The 19,250-nt window shown below is 50.9% G+C and overlaps 1 protein-coding gene across 1 annotated transcript in view; it reads left to right on the plus strand.

Moving 5' to 3' along the window:
* The window catches only part of COL15A1 (collagen type XV alpha 1 chain), a 174,209-nt gene that overhangs the window by 144,615 nt on the left and 10,344 nt on the right, over positions 1-19,250 (plus strand). Inside the window, exons 28-40 of the mRNA XM_069472141.1 lie at positions 338-373; positions 2,306-2,368; positions 4,817-4,885; positions 4,993-5,028; positions 7,633-7,686; positions 7,784-7,843; positions 9,254-9,322; positions 9,431-9,472; positions 11,938-11,983; positions 14,165-14,245; positions 14,677-14,726; positions 14,843-14,944; positions 15,774-15,918. Coding sequence (XP_069328242.1) covers positions 338-373; positions 2,306-2,368; positions 4,817-4,885; positions 4,993-5,028; positions 7,633-7,686; positions 7,784-7,843; positions 9,254-9,322; positions 9,431-9,472; positions 11,938-11,983; positions 14,165-14,245; positions 14,677-14,726; positions 14,843-14,944; positions 15,774-15,918 — 853 coding nt within the window. The remainder of the gene's footprint in view (positions 1-337; positions 374-2,305; positions 2,369-4,816; positions 4,886-4,992; positions 5,029-7,632; positions 7,687-7,783; positions 7,844-9,253; positions 9,323-9,430; positions 9,473-11,937; positions 11,984-14,164; positions 14,246-14,676; positions 14,727-14,842; positions 14,945-15,773; positions 15,919-19,250) is intronic.

A 19,250-nucleotide genomic window follows, 5' to 3' on the forward strand; every position in this document is an offset into this window, starting at 1 on the left:
CCTGAGGCTGTATTCGTCACCCCCAGAGATTTCAAACCTTGAGCAGTTTCCTGGGGGAAGAGGCTGTGACAAAGCACTGAGTTCTGGCTCCAGGGAGGTGGGGTGGCTCCCGGTACCTGGGCGCAGCTTCTACCTCTGGCACTAACTAGCTGTGTGATCCTGCAGGGCTCCTCCCCCTCCCAGGCCTCACATCCTCTCTGAGCCCTGGAGCGCTGCCACGTGGGAACTGCTCAGGCCTTTGGAAGGTGCTGGGAGGGGGTGGGCCCCCAGCCACAGTTTCTTGCTGACTTGGGAAATGCTGACCCTAATCCCGCCTGCTTTGTTTGGTGTGTCACAGGGGCCAGATGGTATGCCTGGGCTGCCAGGATTTCCAGTAAGTACCACCGTAGCCGTCTTGCATCTGTGCCCTGTGGCTGCGCTCATTCTGTTCCTTCCACCTGGAACGGTGTTTTCTCTGTCTCTGTGACCATGCTCTAGCATCATCTTGTTGATCAGCTTTCTCATTGCTTCTGGGGGATTCCTGGAAGTGACCCCTTCTTTGGGTCCTGTAGACCTTTATTGTCACCATTCCTGTAGCTCTTTTCTGCCTTAAATAATAGTAGTTTCTGGCCTTATCTTTTTTTTCCCCTCACCTGTTCTATGAACAATGGTGGAGAATTGGGTCTCACTCACATCTCCTCACCCAGACTAACCAAAGCCTGAGCCAGCAGTCGGCTTGCTCTGAATTCGAGCGCATGAGTCAAGCATTTCAAGTACATAAAGTCCCAGTGGATAAAGTGCCTAAAGAGATAGGATGGTGGCAATGGAGAGTGGGAAGGGAGGGGCACCGTGGAACAGAAGTTGATAATTAATAGCCTGTGTGCACCTTGATGGGGCTTTCGCCTTGGAAAGTGAAAACGCGTTTCTGCGTAGAAAGTGATTCATTTTGGCTAAAACTTTGGGCCTGTGCTGAAGCCTAGGGCCTGCCTTCAGGGTGGGACCTGCACAATTTCTCCAAGCCACTGCACCTCTGAAATGCCAGATGGTGCCACGATGCACTGCTTCCGGATAAGTGAAGGAAACTTGTCAAAAATGTAAGAAACATTTGTTCTTGATGGCGGAAAATTCTGAGTGGTCTCTTTTTCTATTTCTTTATAATTTGCTGAACTTTTTACATTTTCTAAAGGAGCGTATCCTATGATGACACTACAAGTACATGTTAACAAGACATTAAAAAACAGAAGAATGTGGCGGTGAGAAGACATGTTGGTTAGCAGAAAGGGCAAGACCTCTGAGATCCAGCCCTGGCTTGGCTGCTCCAAGCCCTGGGACATGTTCTAGAACACATTCTCCTTTAAATGAGTGGTTCTGTGTTCCTGAGGGAGTCCCAGGCTCCACAGGGACCCTCCAGGACCACTGCAGAGAGTAAGGAGGGGGCCACATAGGCAGGATCCAGGCCACCGACCTCCAATCGGGGAGCTCCGTTTGCCATGTTTTATATATCAGGCTTTCATTTAAGACTTTATTTGAGGAGGGGGGGGGAAAGGAAAGACAAGAGTTTCATAATAAAATAATTATAACAAATATTTGAAAGCCACTGCTATAATGGGTAACTCACCCTTTTACCCAGAAGACAAGACAGGGACTTGTGGAAAGTTAAATAGCAACAAAGTGTTGAAATGTTTTTTTGGGACAGACGCTGTGGCCGTGTGAGTCATTGTCACAGACTTTCATGTCTGTGTTGGAGTTGAGAAGAGGTTGCCTCTGGCCAGCTCTGCAGAGGGGTGGATGGGCTTTCCTGCCGGGCATTGCTCTGGGGCAGAGGGGGGCAGTGCAGAGAGGCCGAGGGGAAGGAGGCAGCCGTGGTGGTGCAGAAGATGAGGTGTGAGGCCTGGCTGGGGCGGGCTGGGGTGTCAGACAAGGGTGCCTGGGTCCCATCTCGTAGGCAAGGGGGACCAGCAAGGGGTAGGAGTCCTGGACAGGGAATGGTGCGGGGGGCAGGCTGCAGGGTGGGCTGGGGGAGCTGTGAGGTAGGCGGAGGCAGCAGGACCAGATAACAGGCTGTGTCAGTAGTACCCACTTGGAGGAAACCAAGTTCAAAGAGGCGTGGGGCCTCCGGGCCTCCGCACACTCAGCGCTGTCTCCCTTCCACCAGACCGCGATTTCTGGGCCACTTAAAGTTAAAACAACAGCATGGCTCATCATGATTTCCACCTGCCTGGGGAATGGTGCACTCTATTCTACTTTTTGAAAACAATTTTTTTTTCCAATTAGTTAAAGCATTTTAATCCTAAACAACAAAATACCCTACAACTATTCCTTCCAGGGCCCTAGAGGACCAAAAGGTGACACTGGCGTGCCTGGATTTCCAGGACTGAAAGGAGAACAGGTGAGACGGGCCCAGGTGTGTGGGTGGGACTGGGGTCTGGAATTTGCTAACCATTTCAAATTGGCTGAAAGTAGCTGTTAACAGTTTTCTTCTTTGAGATACAATCCACATACTGTAAACTCACCCCTTTAAATTGTACAATGCAGTGATTTTTAGTAGATTCACAAGGTTGTGCAACCATCACCACTATCTAATTCTAGGACATTTTCATCATGCCGAAAAGAAGCACCATACCTATTAGCAGACATTCTCCAGCTGTCAACTTTTATTAACACAATGTCAAGGTTCCTCCATGAGATGAAAAGGTGTACCATAGGTGGTGAAATTGATTTTCACCATAATTGAGGAAGAGAACTCAACTTGACACTCCCTTGAATGCTGTTAGCACGTGTTGTGTGCTTTGTCCAACCTCCTGTCGGGTGTCCCCATTGGAGTGTGCACTCCCTGAGGACAAGCATCGTGCCAGCTTCTTTTCCACAGCTCCCCTACTAGCACAGGGTAGGCAAATAGTACTCAAAATGCTCATTGGATGAAAGAATGTATAATTAATGAATAGAATGGATGTTAATATTTGTAAATTATAAGTTGGGGCATTCTTCAGTTGGATGACAGTCTTGGTCCAAAATCTTTGGAGTCAATATTTAGCATCCACAGAACTTTTTGAGAACTCCCAGGCTATCAAACTGATCCTTGTGCCCTTCTGTGTTTGCCTCTTAGAGTTAACTTCCAAGCTGGTTTTTATAGGTAAGGGGAGAGTGACATCCATAAACAGGTTGCAAAGACTCTAGAAGGGATTCATTTATCCCCCATCCCTTTGTGTATTCATCCATCTTTCAGCCACAGATGCCTTAAGGTGTGCCAGCCAGTACTAGGCACTCGGGGTACAGACATAGATGTGAGGAAGACGTGCACAGAGCTGACAGCGCATGCTCACTGCTGGAAGGGAGGTCGGTACAGAGCCAGTGGGAAAACTGTGCCACCCCCTGAGCCTGCCTGGGGAGTCAGGAGGCTGAGTGTGCTCTGGGGGAGGAGGGAGCTTAGGCGTCTCTCCTTCCTCCCTCTCCCCACCGTTCTACAATGGCCTGCAAGGAGGAGAAGAAAGGTTCCAATATCCAGTGGACCACTGTTCCAGGGACTATTGTTCTAGGGTGTGGAGGGCTCAGTGTGTGGGCAAAGGTTTGGCACCGTAAGGAGGTGACGTCTTGGGATGCTTTTGCTGCCACATCTCCTGCAGAGATGGAATGGGGCTGGGGCAGCTGTGGCTTGGTAGGAGGCCCGGTCAAGCAAGAGCAGCTCTTGCTTTAAAGACTCTGTTTCCTGTGTAGTGAGGTCAGGTGGATCTAGAAGGACCAACATGACACCCTATCCCCAGCCCCTGCCACCCTGAATGACTGGGATGGGCGCCCAGCAGCTCTGCTCCGGTCATCGCAGCAAACTCGCTTTCTCTCTATGTGCCTCTGATGCTCTTGTGCTTGCTTCTTCTCGCTGCTGGCGTGCTCGGGCCTGCCTTTCCTCACCAGCGGAGTGGTAAGACCCAAATACCAGGTGTGGACTTAGGGGGATGGAGGGAAGAGGCTTCTCTGCTTGCTTTGGTCTCACTGCCCTGGCCACTTCCAGCCCTGTAGAAAGGAGGCTTCTGTGCCACTCAGCCCAGTCCCCAGGGGCCAGCACTGAAGTTTGGGGCCAAAGCCTCAGAGTCATATAGAAGGTTTCTCTACTTGGCTTTGTTCTCTGGACATGTATCTTCTCAGAAGCCTCCTGAAATCATAGATGGCTCTGATTGGGAGGACATGATTGGGAGCAAGATCCTGTGTCCTTGCCACCGGTCTACCCATCTCCTATTTCCCAACATCTAGGGTAGGTTTGCCCAACCATGTAAGTGTTTGCACAGGAGCTTGGAGTTTGGAGACAAAGTTGCACATGGAGACATCATGCCTCTGTGTTGAGAGAGGCCTCTAATGTTTATACCTTCGTCTCTTTCCTAATTTCAGGTGTTTTGACAAGAATAAATATTCTTGGTGGGAACAGATCTCGAGTCAAGTTGCTAGGAAACAAGCTACCACGTGTATTAGGAGCCAGCGGTGCCTTGAGGGCACCACGCGGGGAGAGGTAGACAGGACCGTGCTGGGGCTGGATCCTGGGGGGCTGAGGGCGAGGATGGAGAGCTGCCATCAGGGGGAGCCCTGCAGGGGCACGGAAGACCACAGCCTGTGCGCTAGGACGGTAACTCTGGCGGCGCACGTAGGGGCTGGGCTGGCTCAGGGAGCATTCATTCATTCAGGGGCTGTCGCAATACTGTAGTGAGGTAACGTGGTAGCGGTGGGGTCAGGGATGGGATGGAGGCAAGAGAAATAAATCATGGTGGTAGGACTGAGGGGTCTTTGTGAACCTCTGGACAAGGTGGCAAGGAGGAGGCCCAACTTCACTGAAAGCTCCTCTGAATTGTAGGGCGAGAAAGGAGAACCGGGTGCCATCCTGACGGGGGACGTTCCTCTGGAAAGGCTGATGGGGAAAAAGGTAATTATGTCCCCAGACCCTGGAGGTATATATCTGCTTGGGCTTCCCACGGTTTCTGCCTTACACCGTGTTCCTCTGAGTGACAAGTACGTGTCTTCCTGTTTCAGGGTGAACCTGGAGTGCACGGTGCCCCCGGACCAATGGTAAGCCGGGACATGTCTCAGCTGGGTCTGGCCTGGGGTTTGAAGTATTTACCATACTTTGGTTCCGTTACATTTAGTTATCCCAGTTGTGAAAATTCAAAGGATGTGGCAAAATGTATTAGGGTAGGCTAGCTGTAATTAAGTTAAGATCTCATGGTTTAACACAATAGCAGCTTATTTCTCACCCTTGCAAAGGCCACCGTGGTTGTTCCCACTGGGCATCTCCTGCAAGCAGTGCCTCAGGGACTCAGGACGCTTCCAAGACTCTGCCGTCTTGTGGATTCAAGGTCATGCTGGGGTCTTCCAGATGGCAGGCTGAGGTTGGGGAGGGGAAAGAGACTTGTGGAAGATGATGAACATCACTTCTGGCACCTTCCATTGGCCAGAACTCAGATGCCTGGGGCCCCAGAATGTAGTTACTCTGTGTGTCCAGGAAGGAGGGGAGAGCCGGGTGGCGGTGAGCACTCACAGTTACCCTGCAGTCCTTGTCAGCTAAAGATTGCCAGCTGCCCAGGGAGCCCCTCAGAGGAACCCCACAAAATCTCTCTAGACCTTTTGGATTCTAGTCCTGAATCTGCCACTCATTGGCTATGAGACCTTGAGCAAGCTCTCTTCTCTCTCTGGGCTTCAGTGTTCCCATCTGTGCATTGAAGGGACTGGATTAGTACTAGATGGTAACATGGCCCTTCTGGCCTTATAGTTCTAGTAATCTATAACCAACTTGGGCTTTTGAATAGCCCATTTCTCTCAAGGGCAAACTCTAAACTTCCCTGTCGTATATTTCCCCCCACTGCCCTCGAAGAACAAAGCAAATTCAGGGGTAGAAGCTCTACTAAGGATCAGACACTTCTGAAACTTCACAGATTTCATCTCATTTCATCCTCACAATCCTAAGAGGTAAATATCAGAACCCCTGTTTTGCAGATGAGGAAACCAAGGCTCAAACAGGTTAAATAGCCTGCCTGCTGTCACACAGCTTAAGTGGCAGACTGGGGACTTGAGGCCAGCCTGTCAGACTCTAGGTCTGGGCTCTTTCCCCCACACCCCGCTGCCTCCAGTGGACGAAATGCCCTTGATAGAATTGTACATGGGGTTTGTGTGGGTACACCGGATCTCAGGCCTGGGGAGAAAGGACCTCACGTTTCTGTAACAGACACGCGTACTTGATGAATGGCCCATAACTGCCAATGTGTGTCCTTCAGAAGACCTTCTGAGGCCTTTGGTCCTTTAAGTCAGGATGGACTTAGGGTACCTTAAGTCAGGATGGATTTAAGGGACCACAGAACGGACACCTGGAGTGGGGTAGCTGGGGTCTAAGACAGATTGGGAGAGTCTTGTGTTAACTGCTGGTTAACTACTTACTAACTTCCAATACTGAGGAAAATGCAAGTAGCTAGCAGTGGTGGCCGGCAGGCTGCTGCAGATGCCATAGTGGTTGTTCCCAGCGAGGCCCAGCTTGTGCACAGCTTGTCAAACACAGGCAGTGAGGGGCACCTTCTTCTAATTTGCATACAGGTGCCATATGGGCTACCTGTGGCCCTGGTGACTAGTGTAGATTACAACTCCTTTTCAGATGCACTGGAGTCTTGTTACTCAAAGTATGGTCCATGGACCAGCATCACTGACCTCACTTGGGAGCTTCTTAGAAATGCAGAACCTCCGGCCCCACCTCAGACACACTGGGTCTCCATTTGAACAAGATCCAGGTGATTGTCACGCATTGACGTTTGGGACGTGTTGCACTGGAACATAATGACCAAGTGGCTTATGCCCTGTTAGCTCCTTCTACCTTTGCTTCTCTTTCCCTAAGAGCAATATGGACTGGGTGCTTTACACACCAAACCTGTTTCAGCTCAGTTTTTATTTGCCATCTTTCAGGGCAAATAATGGTAACTGGAAGAAGCACCTTGGAGGGCCCCAGGCTTAAACTATTCATTCCTCCAGGAGACAGGGCAGACTAGCTACAGGAGTGGGAGGGTGCAGGCCAGGAGCAGCACATGTTCTAGGAAGAGATACATCGTCCGTGGCATTGTCAGCCAAGTGGTCTGCATCCCAGAGCTGGAGGGCAGGAGGGTTGCTGAAGGAGGTTGGAACAGAACAGTGGCTCTAGAAGCATGTGAAGCCAGAAAGCCAGCACTGAGATAGGGTCCCTAGGGACAGATTAGAGCAAGGTAGGAAGGGCTCGCCTGAAGGGTGAGCCAGGGCTGCATTATTTACAATGCAGGGTGTCGTGAGCCCTGAGACCTGGCACCTAGGGCAGAGGTCCACGTTCTGGGCCAGCCAGCACCCAGCTACCGGGGAGCCGAGGCCCTGGGCTTCTGATCTCTTGCTCCTTGGTGAGCCCTGACTTTGAGGGGCTGGGTCCAGAGTCCGGGGTGGGCTGGAGCCTGCAGGAAAGCAGGGCGTGGTGCGGGGCTGAGCAGGTGCTTCTGACTGAGAGCACAGAGGCTGGAGACAAGGAGCCAGGTAGGTGAGTACTGTCATTGCTCCTTGCCCCCTTCCTTCTGTTGGTAGTTCACTGTCACCAGTGCCCACAGAAGCAGGCTGACACCCACCATCTCCCTGAACCCAGAGTTTCTGATCTGGTGTTTGTTTTGCCTCTAGGGACCCAAAGGACCACCGGGACACAAAGGAGAACTTGGTCTCCCCGGACGACCTGTAGGTATCAGTGTTCCTTAGGATGGAAGGAGAGGACATGTGGGCCAGGCTGCCTTGTGGGTGGTGGGTTTACTAAGGTGTCTCCTGTGGGTTCCAGGGTCGACCAGGACTGAATGGCCCCAAAGGTGCCAAAGGAGATCGAGGGGTCATGATGCCGGTGAGTCTCCCGGGGATGCAGCTGGAGGCTGGTGTTCAGGTGGTGGGTGAGAGAGTGCCAGGTCCGGTGAACTTGCAGACTGCTCGGGAATGTTGTTCTTCCTCTACTGGTCCTCCCACCCAGCCCTGTCCTCTGGCTCACTCTCAGGAGGGTCCCTGTCACCTATAGCACCTTAGTGGAGCATAGGCTTCCTCATGCGGATCCCAGGGGAGACAGGGAGAAAGTGTCCTGGGCGTGCTCACAAAATGTGCTTCCATATCCCAGGGCTTCTGACTCTCCCCTCCTTTATGAAGTCCCAGAGATTGCTCACATCACTAGGGGCTCAGTCTCAGTCCGTGCTGTGAGTCAATATCAAGGGCAGCTCAGCTGCTTAAGTAGGCCCTCACAAGGTGGCAAACACTGGAGCATCAGCAGGTCCAGGAGAAGGAAGCCCGTGTTTATTGAGCAATTGCTGCATACTAGACACTACGCAAAGTGCTTTTAAGGACAATATTTCACTTAGTCTTTGTGATAACTGTCACACGAGACATAAGAGGAAACTGGTGCCTGTTGAAGTCAAGACACCCACTGAAGGTCCCCTAGCTAATAATCACCAAAGCAAGATGCAAACACAGTTCTAAGCCCATTGCTGCTTCTGTTTGTGCCACCCTGTCTCTGCTTTGTGTGCCCAGAAATCCAGAAATACAATTTTACCGAAGCATTAGGGGTCTCCCACTCACCAAGCCCACTGCACCTGGTAGGTAAGCCAGACACCGATGCTGTCATTGAGAGTGGTCAGCACGGCTTCTGCACAGGCTCAACGCCTCACGCCTGCCCCTCAGAGCCTCCTGTCTCCTGCTGTGAGGCCTCTGGGCTTGAAAGAGAGAATGGTGCATGGTGTTAAGGCCAGGCTGACTTGGTTTTGAAAATGACTCTGCTATCTAACAAGAGTTTTGCATTTAATTTTGCATTTCTGTGGCACTCCCCTGGGCACCCTATCATGAGTGGGGGGACGTCCCCCACCTAAACCGCCTTTGCACTAGAGATTTGCTGATAGACAGGCTGTAGGCTCCATATCAACTAAGCACTGCTCTGGGAGTCTGAATCTGGGTTACAATCTCAGTTCTGCCCTAAGTTGCTGTGTGGCCTTGAGCAAGTCAATTCCTCTCTCTGGGCCTCGTTATCTGTATGTGTTGACCAGACACAATACCTGTTGCTCTGCTGTCTCCTCTGTGGTTTGTTGTGAAGATGCAGTGAGGTCAGGAATGTAGACGTGCCCTGTGGAAGGGCCGGGCCCACCCGAAGGAGAAGTGGCTTCAGAGGACCCTCCCTTCCTTGCTGTGTTCCCAGACCCCGGGGAAAGTGTCCTGCAGCTGCCCCTGCACTCACGACAACCTGAACTCAGGCATGGCCTTTCTTTTCTCTCTTCAGGGCCCACCTGGCTTACCTGGTCCTCCAGGCCCCCCTGGACCACCTGGGGCAGTGATTAACATCAAAGGAGTAAGCTGGGATGGGTGGGGAGACCTGCGTGGGGGGTCAGGCAGGGGCTGGCCTAAGCTGGAGTTGGGGTCCTGATGGCCTCACCTCTCTTCTTTTCACCGCCCACAGGCCGTTTTCCCAATTCCTGTCCGGCCACACTGCAAAACTCCAGTAAGTAGCAGTCACTGCCTTAAAGAGCAGGCTTTGGCATCGATAGCACCTCAGAGAAAAAGATCAGCCTCTGTCTTGGGCCACTTCTATCAGTGAATGTCCTCTCTCTTGTCTCTGTCACCTGCATCTAGACCCTTAAGTGACTAGAAGCTTCTAGATAACAGATCATGGCAATGAAATATACTGGATCTTGTAAGGGTGCTCACACTGGCAGGGTTCTTCTTTTAAGATAATAAAAAATCACTGTCTTTTGTGACCATATGAGCTTCATGTTTGGAGCAGAAAAAAATTAGCAAAAATAGACTCCTTAAAAAATATAGATGGAACAAAAGCAATGCCAACCCGTGGTCTTTGCATCGGGAACTTTGGGCTAAAATCTGTAGCTATGTTCTGTCCTTTCCCAATGATAATATTACTGCACAGCACGCAACTCTGACAGGCAGGGATTCTCTCTGCCACTTTATAATAGGGAAACAAACTGTGACTCAGGGAAGCTCACTTGCTTGTCCAAGGTCGCGGGACATGCCCGAACTAGAACCATAGCTCACGTCTCCTGACCACTAGGCAGCAGGGCAGACTGCGATTCCGAGGGGTCAGGCACTGGCCTGGTCCTCCCGCCAGTCAGCAGCACCGTCCCTGGGGTTTCACCCATGTTACAAGACTCTTGTTTCTGTCGGGAAACCCGAGGAGGGTGAGCCCCGTGCACAGGCGTTAGTCACAAAACCGTGCATAATCATTGCCTCATTCCTTCAACAAATATTTACTGAACACTCTCCGAGTGCCAACTCTCTGCTGGGCCCCGGAGACACAGGGGTGAGCTAGACAGGCGTGGTCTCTGCTCTCGGGAGCTCGTACATTACAATTTAGAAATCTTCCCTGAAGTGGGTCCGTAATTGATGGCTGTTGGAGGTGATGATGAGGCTTGGGTCAGAGGCTTCAAAGTGATGCAGTTTGGCTGCGTGTTTTCCCAGACATCTGTCCATGTCTAAACTCTGAGGCATCCAAGCCTGCAGCCCAGAGCCTGGGAGCTCCGGCCTGGAAGGCAGAGGGCAGGACCCAACTCTGTAAGGTCACTAAGGAGCCTGCTGGATGTGGCCTGGAGAGAAACATGGACTGCCAGAGCTGGCTGGAGGGCCCTCCTGAGTGGTTGCTGCATCCCTCCTCCTTATGGCGCAGGAGAGACCACAGCCCAGACAGGGAAAGGGCTGGCTCCAGGTGCCACCGTGGGCTAGTGCCAGAAGTCTCCCCCAACTAACATGATTTCAGGCTTCAAATGGGCCAACCATGGGACAGCACTCAAGGGCTTTAAAGGGCTGTAAAAATGCTAGTGCAGTTACTATGACCCGTGCTAGGACCCTTGCAGTAACCAGGGCCTGTGGGGGCCATGGAGTTGCATAAAAGAAGCCAAAGGTGGGCTCAGAGCATTTTTGGTGAGTTATGACTTCGTGTTGCCTGGCTGGACACCGTGGGAGCTGGGCCTTGGGCATTTCCTGACTTGCTCTCAAAATGGACATTTTGAAACAGAAATCCTTCCTCTCACATCCAGCATTCCATAAGCCTCCTCTAGTTTCAGCCCTTCCCAGCACCCAAACAATTTACAGCTCGAGCCTGCCATGGGGGAACTTTATCAGCATAACTAAAAGATGGCGGCTTGGCGCTGCAGCCTTCATCCTTAACTTAGAAGTGTTTTTCCTGGAAGATTCCCACCCCACCTCCCATCTCCTCTTAGTGACCCCTGAGCAGCTTGCAACCCTCCACTGTAAGCATGGAAGGATCCTAGCGCCAGGTGGACCACTCGGATTCCACCTATCAACTGGGAAAAAGCCGGGTTGCAGGTGGCTTTGTCTTAATAGATAAGGAAGTGCAGCTATCTGGGAAAGAACTTGGAAGGAATATTATATACAATAGCTTGGACCTCCAGACCCCTGGCACTTAATGGGGAGTCTGGAATAGCCCCCCCCCAAACCTAATGACAGCCCCCTTTACTGATTACCCCTGCTGTTAGTTCCTGTTCATTACACTCACCTTTGGACACAGCAAAGCTGACGGCGGGGCCAACTCCGTGGCTGGGCACGCCGCTGGCTGGGATGCCTGACCTCTCGCATGAATCCGTCCTCAGAGATAAGAAAGAATGCCAGGAATGCTCATACTTGGCCAAACCAACACTGCCATGATTTGTTGTCTTAAAACTTTGGGCTTCCCCTCTGCTGAGTATGTCGGCCTGTAGGTCTCAGTTCTGTCTCCCCCCGCCCCGCTATGTGATGGGCCTCCCAGTTGAACGCCTGGGATGTCTGTGCCATCGGGGCTACTAGGGGGCTCAGGGTTTTGGGGGTTGCAGAGCCAAAGGAAGGCCTGACCCCGTGGCACCACCTCTTCTGCCACATGCCCGAGACACAGTGGCTGTCTGTGCCTACAAACGCCAGGGCAGGGTTGGCAGTGTCTGACACGCCTTCCTCTCTTTCCAGGTTGGCACCACCCATCCCGGGAATCCAGAGCTCATCACCTTTCACGGTACACACTCCCTCCTCCTCTGGGTGTTTCTCTGGGACGTCGCCTCACCCTAGTAGCTCTGAGGAAGGTGTTTTTCATTTGCCCAGTGCTGGGCACAGACTAGGTGGTCAGGAAGGTTTGACTGTGTGTGGTGGGAGACGTGGCTGTGGGGCTGGGCACCTCTTTGGTTGGGGCAGCACACGTCTGTCTGTCCTGCCCATCTGGGCTGAGCCTCCGGGTAGCAGGAAGCACGCCTCTTGTTCATTCATGTGTTTATTTGTTCAAAAAACATTCGCTGATGCCTATGCCTTGCCTGATATGATCCCATGCACTGGGCTGAGGCGGTTGAATCCTGCAGTTCCTGCCTCCCAGCCCTTGGAATCTGTTAAGTGAAACTAACTATTTAAAAAACAATAATAGTGTAGTATGCCAAGAGCTAATCCAGGGAAGGGCTGTGGGAGCTTAAAAGACTCTTGCCTCAAAGTGTCCCTGGACCAGTCAGCATCAGCCTCTCCTGGGATCCCATTAGAAATGCAGAACTTCGGGCCCCACCCTCCTCCCTAGTCCTGCTGCATCAGAACCTGCATTTTAACAGTCTTGCAGGTGAGCTGTGTGCACAGTAAGTGTGAGAAGCGCTGGCTCCGAGTGTTTGATTAGGAAACACCAGCATGTTCATGGCCACATGCAGGAGCTTTTCTAGGCACATGAGAGAGCGACAGGCCAGGAGACAGGGGCCTGCAGGTGAGCAGGCCCTCTGGTCCCTCCGTCCCCACACCCTGTGCCACACCACGTATCCCCCTTTCGATCGAGGAGTCCAGACACTTGGGGCTTACATGGGGGCAGGGCTTCTTCTCCCTATACTCACCTCCAGCTCACTGTGCCACCCCACCTGCCAGGGGATGGTCTCCCTGATGGTGTCTGGCCCTGTGGTTTTTCCGTCACTTCTGGTTACCAAGTCCAGGCTGTTTCTACACCCCGTGCTCAGATTCAGTTCAAGACTCTCCTTATCCCAGTGCAAGGTGGCCCGAGGGGAGGATTTGATTGCTAAGTGTCCCACTTGCTCCCCTGCCCTGAGGGGCTCCTCTGGAAGGAGGGGGAGAGAACAGACCTTTCGGAATTGCCGGCTGTTGGTGAGCTGATCTTCCTCCTACTTGCTTGTGGGTCGTCACTACCGCTCTCGCCGGTGGTGGGGAGCTCATCATCTTCCTCTCTGAGCACCGCTGCCTGTGGTCTTGGTGTGGGTCCACTCCCCAGGTCCTCGGTCCCAAGCCGCTCCCCCAACACTGGTGAGATGTGGCTGCATCTCCCTGCTGACCCCCAGCTGGCGCCATCACACCTCGGATGCTCACAGTCCTTCCCCCACACTGGGGAAGCCGGAGCCCCCAAACCTCATCTGCACTTTGTGAACTGACTCTGGGCTCGAGGTCATTGGTGGGTTGATCTGCCACACCTCTCAGGAACCAGGAACTCAAAGGCCTCGTGTCCATCCCAACCATGGAGGTGGGGAAAGGGAACCGCTTCCCTTCCCAAACACTGATCTCCTAAAGCGCTCCCTTCCGGGCCGCCTGCTGTATAAAGACTGGCTGGAGGCCAGTCCCGCAGAGACAAGACGGTGATCCCACCAGTCCTGCGGGGAGGTGCGTCACCCCACAGTGGGCGTTCTCCCCACGTTGCAGGTGGGGCACTTAGCACCCTCAGTTGTCCTGTCTGTGCAGGCACTCCTGGGAGGTCCCTCTCCTCCCCACATGCCACCGTGCTGCACAGGCCTCGGAGAGATGAGACAGGGAGATTGAGCTGGTGCGGAGCCTCAGTCCGCATGCGTGGCAACGCCCGAGTGAAAGTCCGTCGTAGCCCCTGCTGGGCCCCCCTGGTGCTCTGCCAGCACCTCAACGACAGCACGTATTTCATTCCTTGCGTGCTGTGAGCTGTCTGTCTCCCCGACAAACCGAGCTTTTCAAGGTCGGGAATGTATCTAATGCATCTGCCTCTGCCCTCTTCATCATTTAGCAAAGGATTTTATTATACCCGCTGAATTCTCAATAAACCTTTGTTTGTTTGAGTAGACTTTGCTAAAGGAGGTCAGTTTGAAAACTTGTCTCAGAAAGGTTTTATGTAAAATGAAGGTCATTTTTCACTGGGTTTTTTTTTTTTGTTGTTGTTGTTGTTTGTTTGTTTTTGTTTAATGTATGTATTTGGTGGCAGGTGTTAAAGGAGAAAAAGGATCCTGGGGTCTTCCCGGCACAAAAGGAGAAAAAGGCGATCAGGGGGCCCAGGGACCACCAGGTACGCCAGCCCTTGTGCTAGATCTCGACTTTGACTTTTGCTCCTGAGAAGCGCAGCTGAGGCAGAGAGTGAGACTAATCACATTACCACCCTGAGCGAGGCTCCACCGAGGTCTGGCGAGACCCAGTCACACGCCCGGCGTGTCCAAGATGGAGCATTGGCAAGAGCGACCGGAGCTTCCAATCATTCTTATTTCATGTGCAAAACGAGGCCCAAAGAGGGCTGGGGACTCACCCAGGACACCACAGAGTCTGGGTTGCTGGGCCCAGACCAGGACCGGTTTCTGCCTCTGAGCCCAGTGCTGACCCCGTGAGCTAACCCAGGGCAAGGTCATGTCCACTAGGAAATAACCATGGTTGCCAACTTGGAGACTTGTGTTTTTAAATTTCTGAAACTATGATCGTGAATTTTAAGAAGTATTTCTTTTTCAGGTCCTCCAGTTGATCCAGCTTACCTGAGACATTTTCTGAATAGCTTGAAGGTGAGTATTTATTTCTCTACTAAACATGTGGCCTGTGTTTCCAATGCCTTGGCTTTATGTCAGAGACCAAGTTCATCCCACTCCTACTGAAATATTCCCACGTTCTCTGCTTCCAGGGGGAGAATGGAGACAGGGGCTTCAAAGGAGAAAAAGGAGACGCTAACGACAACTTCTTTGTGTCTGGGCCTCCAGGCCTGCCCGGAAACCCAGGCCTGGCCGTGAGTAGTAGCCCCTCCAAGCCATCTTCCCTGCGGGCTTGTGGCTGTCCCTGAAGCCCCCAGAAGGACTAGGCAGTTGAGGAGCTGAAGGTTAGTCATTGTACTCTGAGCTGGAGGCAGAACTTGAGGATTGGCTAGCTCTCCCCATGATCGACGGGGAGGGAGTGAGGTGGACAAGGCTACATGCAGTTAGGTAGCTTCCTGGCCACTAAGCACAGTGCCTTATTCACGTAAATGGTGGAAAATTCGCTCAGCACAGAGTGTCATTAATGGTAAGCACATCAGATAATGGAGGCAGAATGGAAGGTGAGGGAGATATTTTTAGAGGAGCTATTTGATTCTTCTGAAATTTTACCAAAGAAGACACCCCTAAATAGGCTTGGTCTTCCCAGGATGAGACCCAATGAGAATATGGCTGGATCATTGACCTTTGGTTCCTGAGCTCACCACGAAGGTAGAACCAGCAAAGGCAGGATCAGGGCTCTACTTCTCGCTGGGCCTCTCTTTTGCTTTGTCATCTTGGGCAGGTCCTTTCCCTCTCTAGGCCTTAGTTTCTTCATCTGTAAAGTACAAAGTCTAGACTAGATGATCCTCAAGGTCCCTCCTGACTCCAGGGCTCGCTGGGGTTCTCTGTAGCATCATTCAATGTAATGATGGGACTGCTGCCCTTGAGGCCTTACTCCCCCTTGAATTGTGCCAAGATTGAGGATAGTAATACCAATAGCTGGCATTTATTGCCTTCTTACAGATGTCCCCATGAAAAGAATAGATGGGACTTCTGGTGATGAATGGTGCTTTCTCTACTCTTACTGCGTGCTTGCCTTGACAGGGCCAGAAAGGGGAGACTGTCATTGGGCCCCAAGGACCCCCAGGTGCACCTGGCCTGCCTGGGCCACCTGGCTTTGGAAGACCTGGTGCCCCTGGGCCACCAGGACCCCCAGGGCCACCAGGACCTCCAGCTATCCTGGGAGCAGGTGAGTTCTGTGAGCAGTGCCCTCATTCCCACTGCCCCTACTAGTACACCCGGGGTCACCGCATCTGGGCGATGCGTCACAGCCACGCTGTCTAACAGAGGGCTGCTGCCGGGATGGAGCTTTATTTCTTTTCTTTTTTTTTTTAATTGAGATATAATTTATGCATCATAAAATTCACCCATTTAAAGTATACAATTCAGTAGTTTTTAGTATATTCACAAGGTCATGCAGCCATCACCACTGTCTAATTCTAGAACATTTTCATCACACCAAAAATTTTGTCCCATTAGCAGTCACCCCCTTTCCACTCTTCCCCAGTCCTCCCCCAGATCTTAGCAACCGCTAATCTACTTTCTGCCCCTGGATTTGCCTATTCTGGACGTTTCATGTAAATGAAATCATATAATATCTGGCCCTTTGTTGCTGGCCTCTGTCACTTGGCATAGCGTTTCCAAGGTGCATCATGTCATAGCATGTACTTCTTTTTATTTATGGCCGAATAATGTTTCATTGTACGGATGTACATTTTGTCTATGCATTAATCTGTTCATGAACATTGGGTTGTTTCTACTTTTTGACTATATGAATAATACTGTTATGAACATTCGTGTTCAAGTTTTCTCATGAACGTATGTTTTTAGCTCTCTTGGGTATATACTTGGGAGCGAAACATACAGTTACCTCGTATGGTAACTCTGTGTTTAACTTTTTGAGGAACTGACAAACTGTTTTCCAAAGGAGCCAAAGAATTGTGCATTCCTACCAGTGGTGTATGAGGGTTCCAGTTTCTCTTCATCTTCACCAAGATTATTATCTTTATTATATCTTTTTTTTTAGCCATCCTAATGGGTTCATGTGAAGTGGTATCTCATTGTGGTTTGGGTTTGCATTTCCCTGATGACTAATGGTGCTGTGCATCTTTTCTTGTGTGGGTGGAAACTTCCTTGCTGCTTTGTCAGTGCCTTAGGGACTTAAGAACCTCTTTTAAGGACCAACATTGATTATAACTCTCTATGCAAAAATCTGTTCACCCCTTGGAGCCTCACTTCCTCAAATGCAAAATGGCTGAAATTTTAAAAACCTTCATTTATTGAGCATTTATCAAGTGCCAGGCATTTTGCTAATTATTTTACTACAGTATTTTATTGAATTCTCACAACAACCCTTCAAGAAAAGTATCAGCATCTCCGTTTTACAGGCGAAGAAAGTGAGACCCAGACACATTAGGAACCTTTCCAAGCTCACACAGCTAATGAGTGACACCAACAAGATTAGGACCTAGATCAGTATAGCTCCAAAGCCTGCGTTATTTCCACTATGCCGATGGTGGAAGACAGTAATAGTGATAGTAGCAATGATGGCGTAACTGTGTGCTTTTTTGCTGTTCGGATTGGCATGAGCCAGGTATGGTGGAAGCACACCTGGGAAGAGACCTACAGTCTCTGGGGCTCAGGGAGAGCTTTACAAGGGAAGTGACTTTGGGACTGGGGCTTTAACTTAGGCTTGGACCTCTTTCTTTTCTTTTCTCTCTCTCTCTTTTTTTTTTTTTTTTTTTTTTTTTTAAGAAATTGAGTCTCGCTCTTCACCCAGGCTGGAGCACAGTGACACAATCATAGCTCACTGTAGCCTTGATCTCCTGGGCTCAAGCGATCCTTGTGCCTCAGCCTCCCAGGTAGCTAGGACTACAGCTAAAGCTGTTAGCCACGCCTGGATAATTTTTAAAATTTATTGTGGAGATGGGGTCTCACCTTGTTGCCCACGCTGGTCTCTAACTCTTGGCCTCAAGTGATCTTGCCACCTTGGCGTCCCAAAGTGCTGGGATGACAGGCATGAGCCACAGCACCTGGCTTAGCCTTGAATCTTTGGCTGCAAGTGACAAGAACATAACTCAAAGTAGCTCAAAGGGAAATTCACTGGACGTGAAGGAGGGAGTGGACAGTCAACTCACGGGAAGGAGGGACATGCAGCTGGACCTCAGGAACAGCCAGAACTAAGGACTCACCCCTGCCAAGACTCCCTGGCCATCTCTTTCTCAGCTTCTCTCTATATGCCAGTTTCATGCTTCCTCACCACAGACCACATCTTCTGCATGGTGGGAAATATGGTTAGTGAAAACTTATAGTTTCTACTGTCAGCTCAAAATCTTGAAGTTCTTTCTCAGTTGTAGTCTGAAAAGTCCTGGGTTGGGGCAAGTCCCTGGGAAGGATTCTAACTGGCCTGTGTTGGGCCAGGTTCTCAGCCTTGGATGGATCACTTGTGGCCAGGAGGTAGGATCACATGAGAACATGGTAGATCTTTCTGGAACCAAATGGTTGCAGAGGTGAAGGGGAAGATCCTAGGAGAAGAAGATGAGGAGGATACTGGTCCTGCAAAGGAAGAAGGGGCTGGGTGGATAAAATCAGAGGGGCCCCGCGGCCTTGAGGGAGGAGTAGGGTGGCAGGAGGTGGAGGCACGATACAGGGTGAGCGCAGGATGCGGAGAATCTGTCGTCCATGGCAGCACTGCACGAGGGGGCCCAGGATGCCTTGCTGCATTGAACAAGCATCGTCCCTCGCATAATGTATGGCAGCAAGTCACAGTTCACAAAACACGTTCATAGCTGTTAGCCCATGTCATCTTCACAGCAACCCTGGGAGGGAGAGGAAATGGGTATCATTATAAAATCTGTCTCATGGATGAAGACACTGAAGCTCACAGAGGTTAAGAGACTTTCCCAAGGTCACTGATGCTCATAGGAGGCATGGTTGGGATCTAAGTCCAAGTCCTCCGACCCTCTATCCACTAGATGTTTATTTGACACGTATGTGTCAAGTCCTATGTTGGAACTGAAGACTTGCAACCTAAAGAATTGTATAATTTTACTGGAACTTGTAAGAGCATCGTTAACTCTGCCAAGAGCTTTGCAGATTTGAGGGCAGGGGACCAGGGATTAGAGAGATAGAAGAAGAACAAAGGAATGGTTGTAATATCCTTCTTTATGTTTGCCTAGAGTAAGGGCTTTTCGATTAGGGAATCGTAGACCGCTAAACGGTGCAAGCATGTACCTCAGGGATCTGCCAGCCCACTAACATTTTTTATAGAATGGAGTGTGTGCATTTGTCAAGGGAAGAGGGCAATAGCCTTTTTCTGATTTTTAAGGGCACTGTGACACTTCAAAAGTTAAGAGCTACTGGTCGAATGCTGTACAATTTACAAAGCAGTAAGTTCTCACCACAGCCCAGTGAGGAAGAATGCCTATTTGCATTTTGCAGATGAGGAAACAGGTTCAGAGGGCCTGCTGTTTCCTCAAGACCACATAATTGACAAGCCGGGGCCTTGAGTCCATGTCTCTG

This window comes from Eulemur rufifrons, chromosome 7, assembly GCF_041146395.1.
Source record: "Eulemur rufifrons isolate Redbay chromosome 7, OSU_ERuf_1, whole genome shotgun sequence".
NCBI classification, from domain to species: Eukaryota; Metazoa; Chordata; class Mammalia; order Primates; family Lemuridae; genus Eulemur; species Eulemur rufifrons.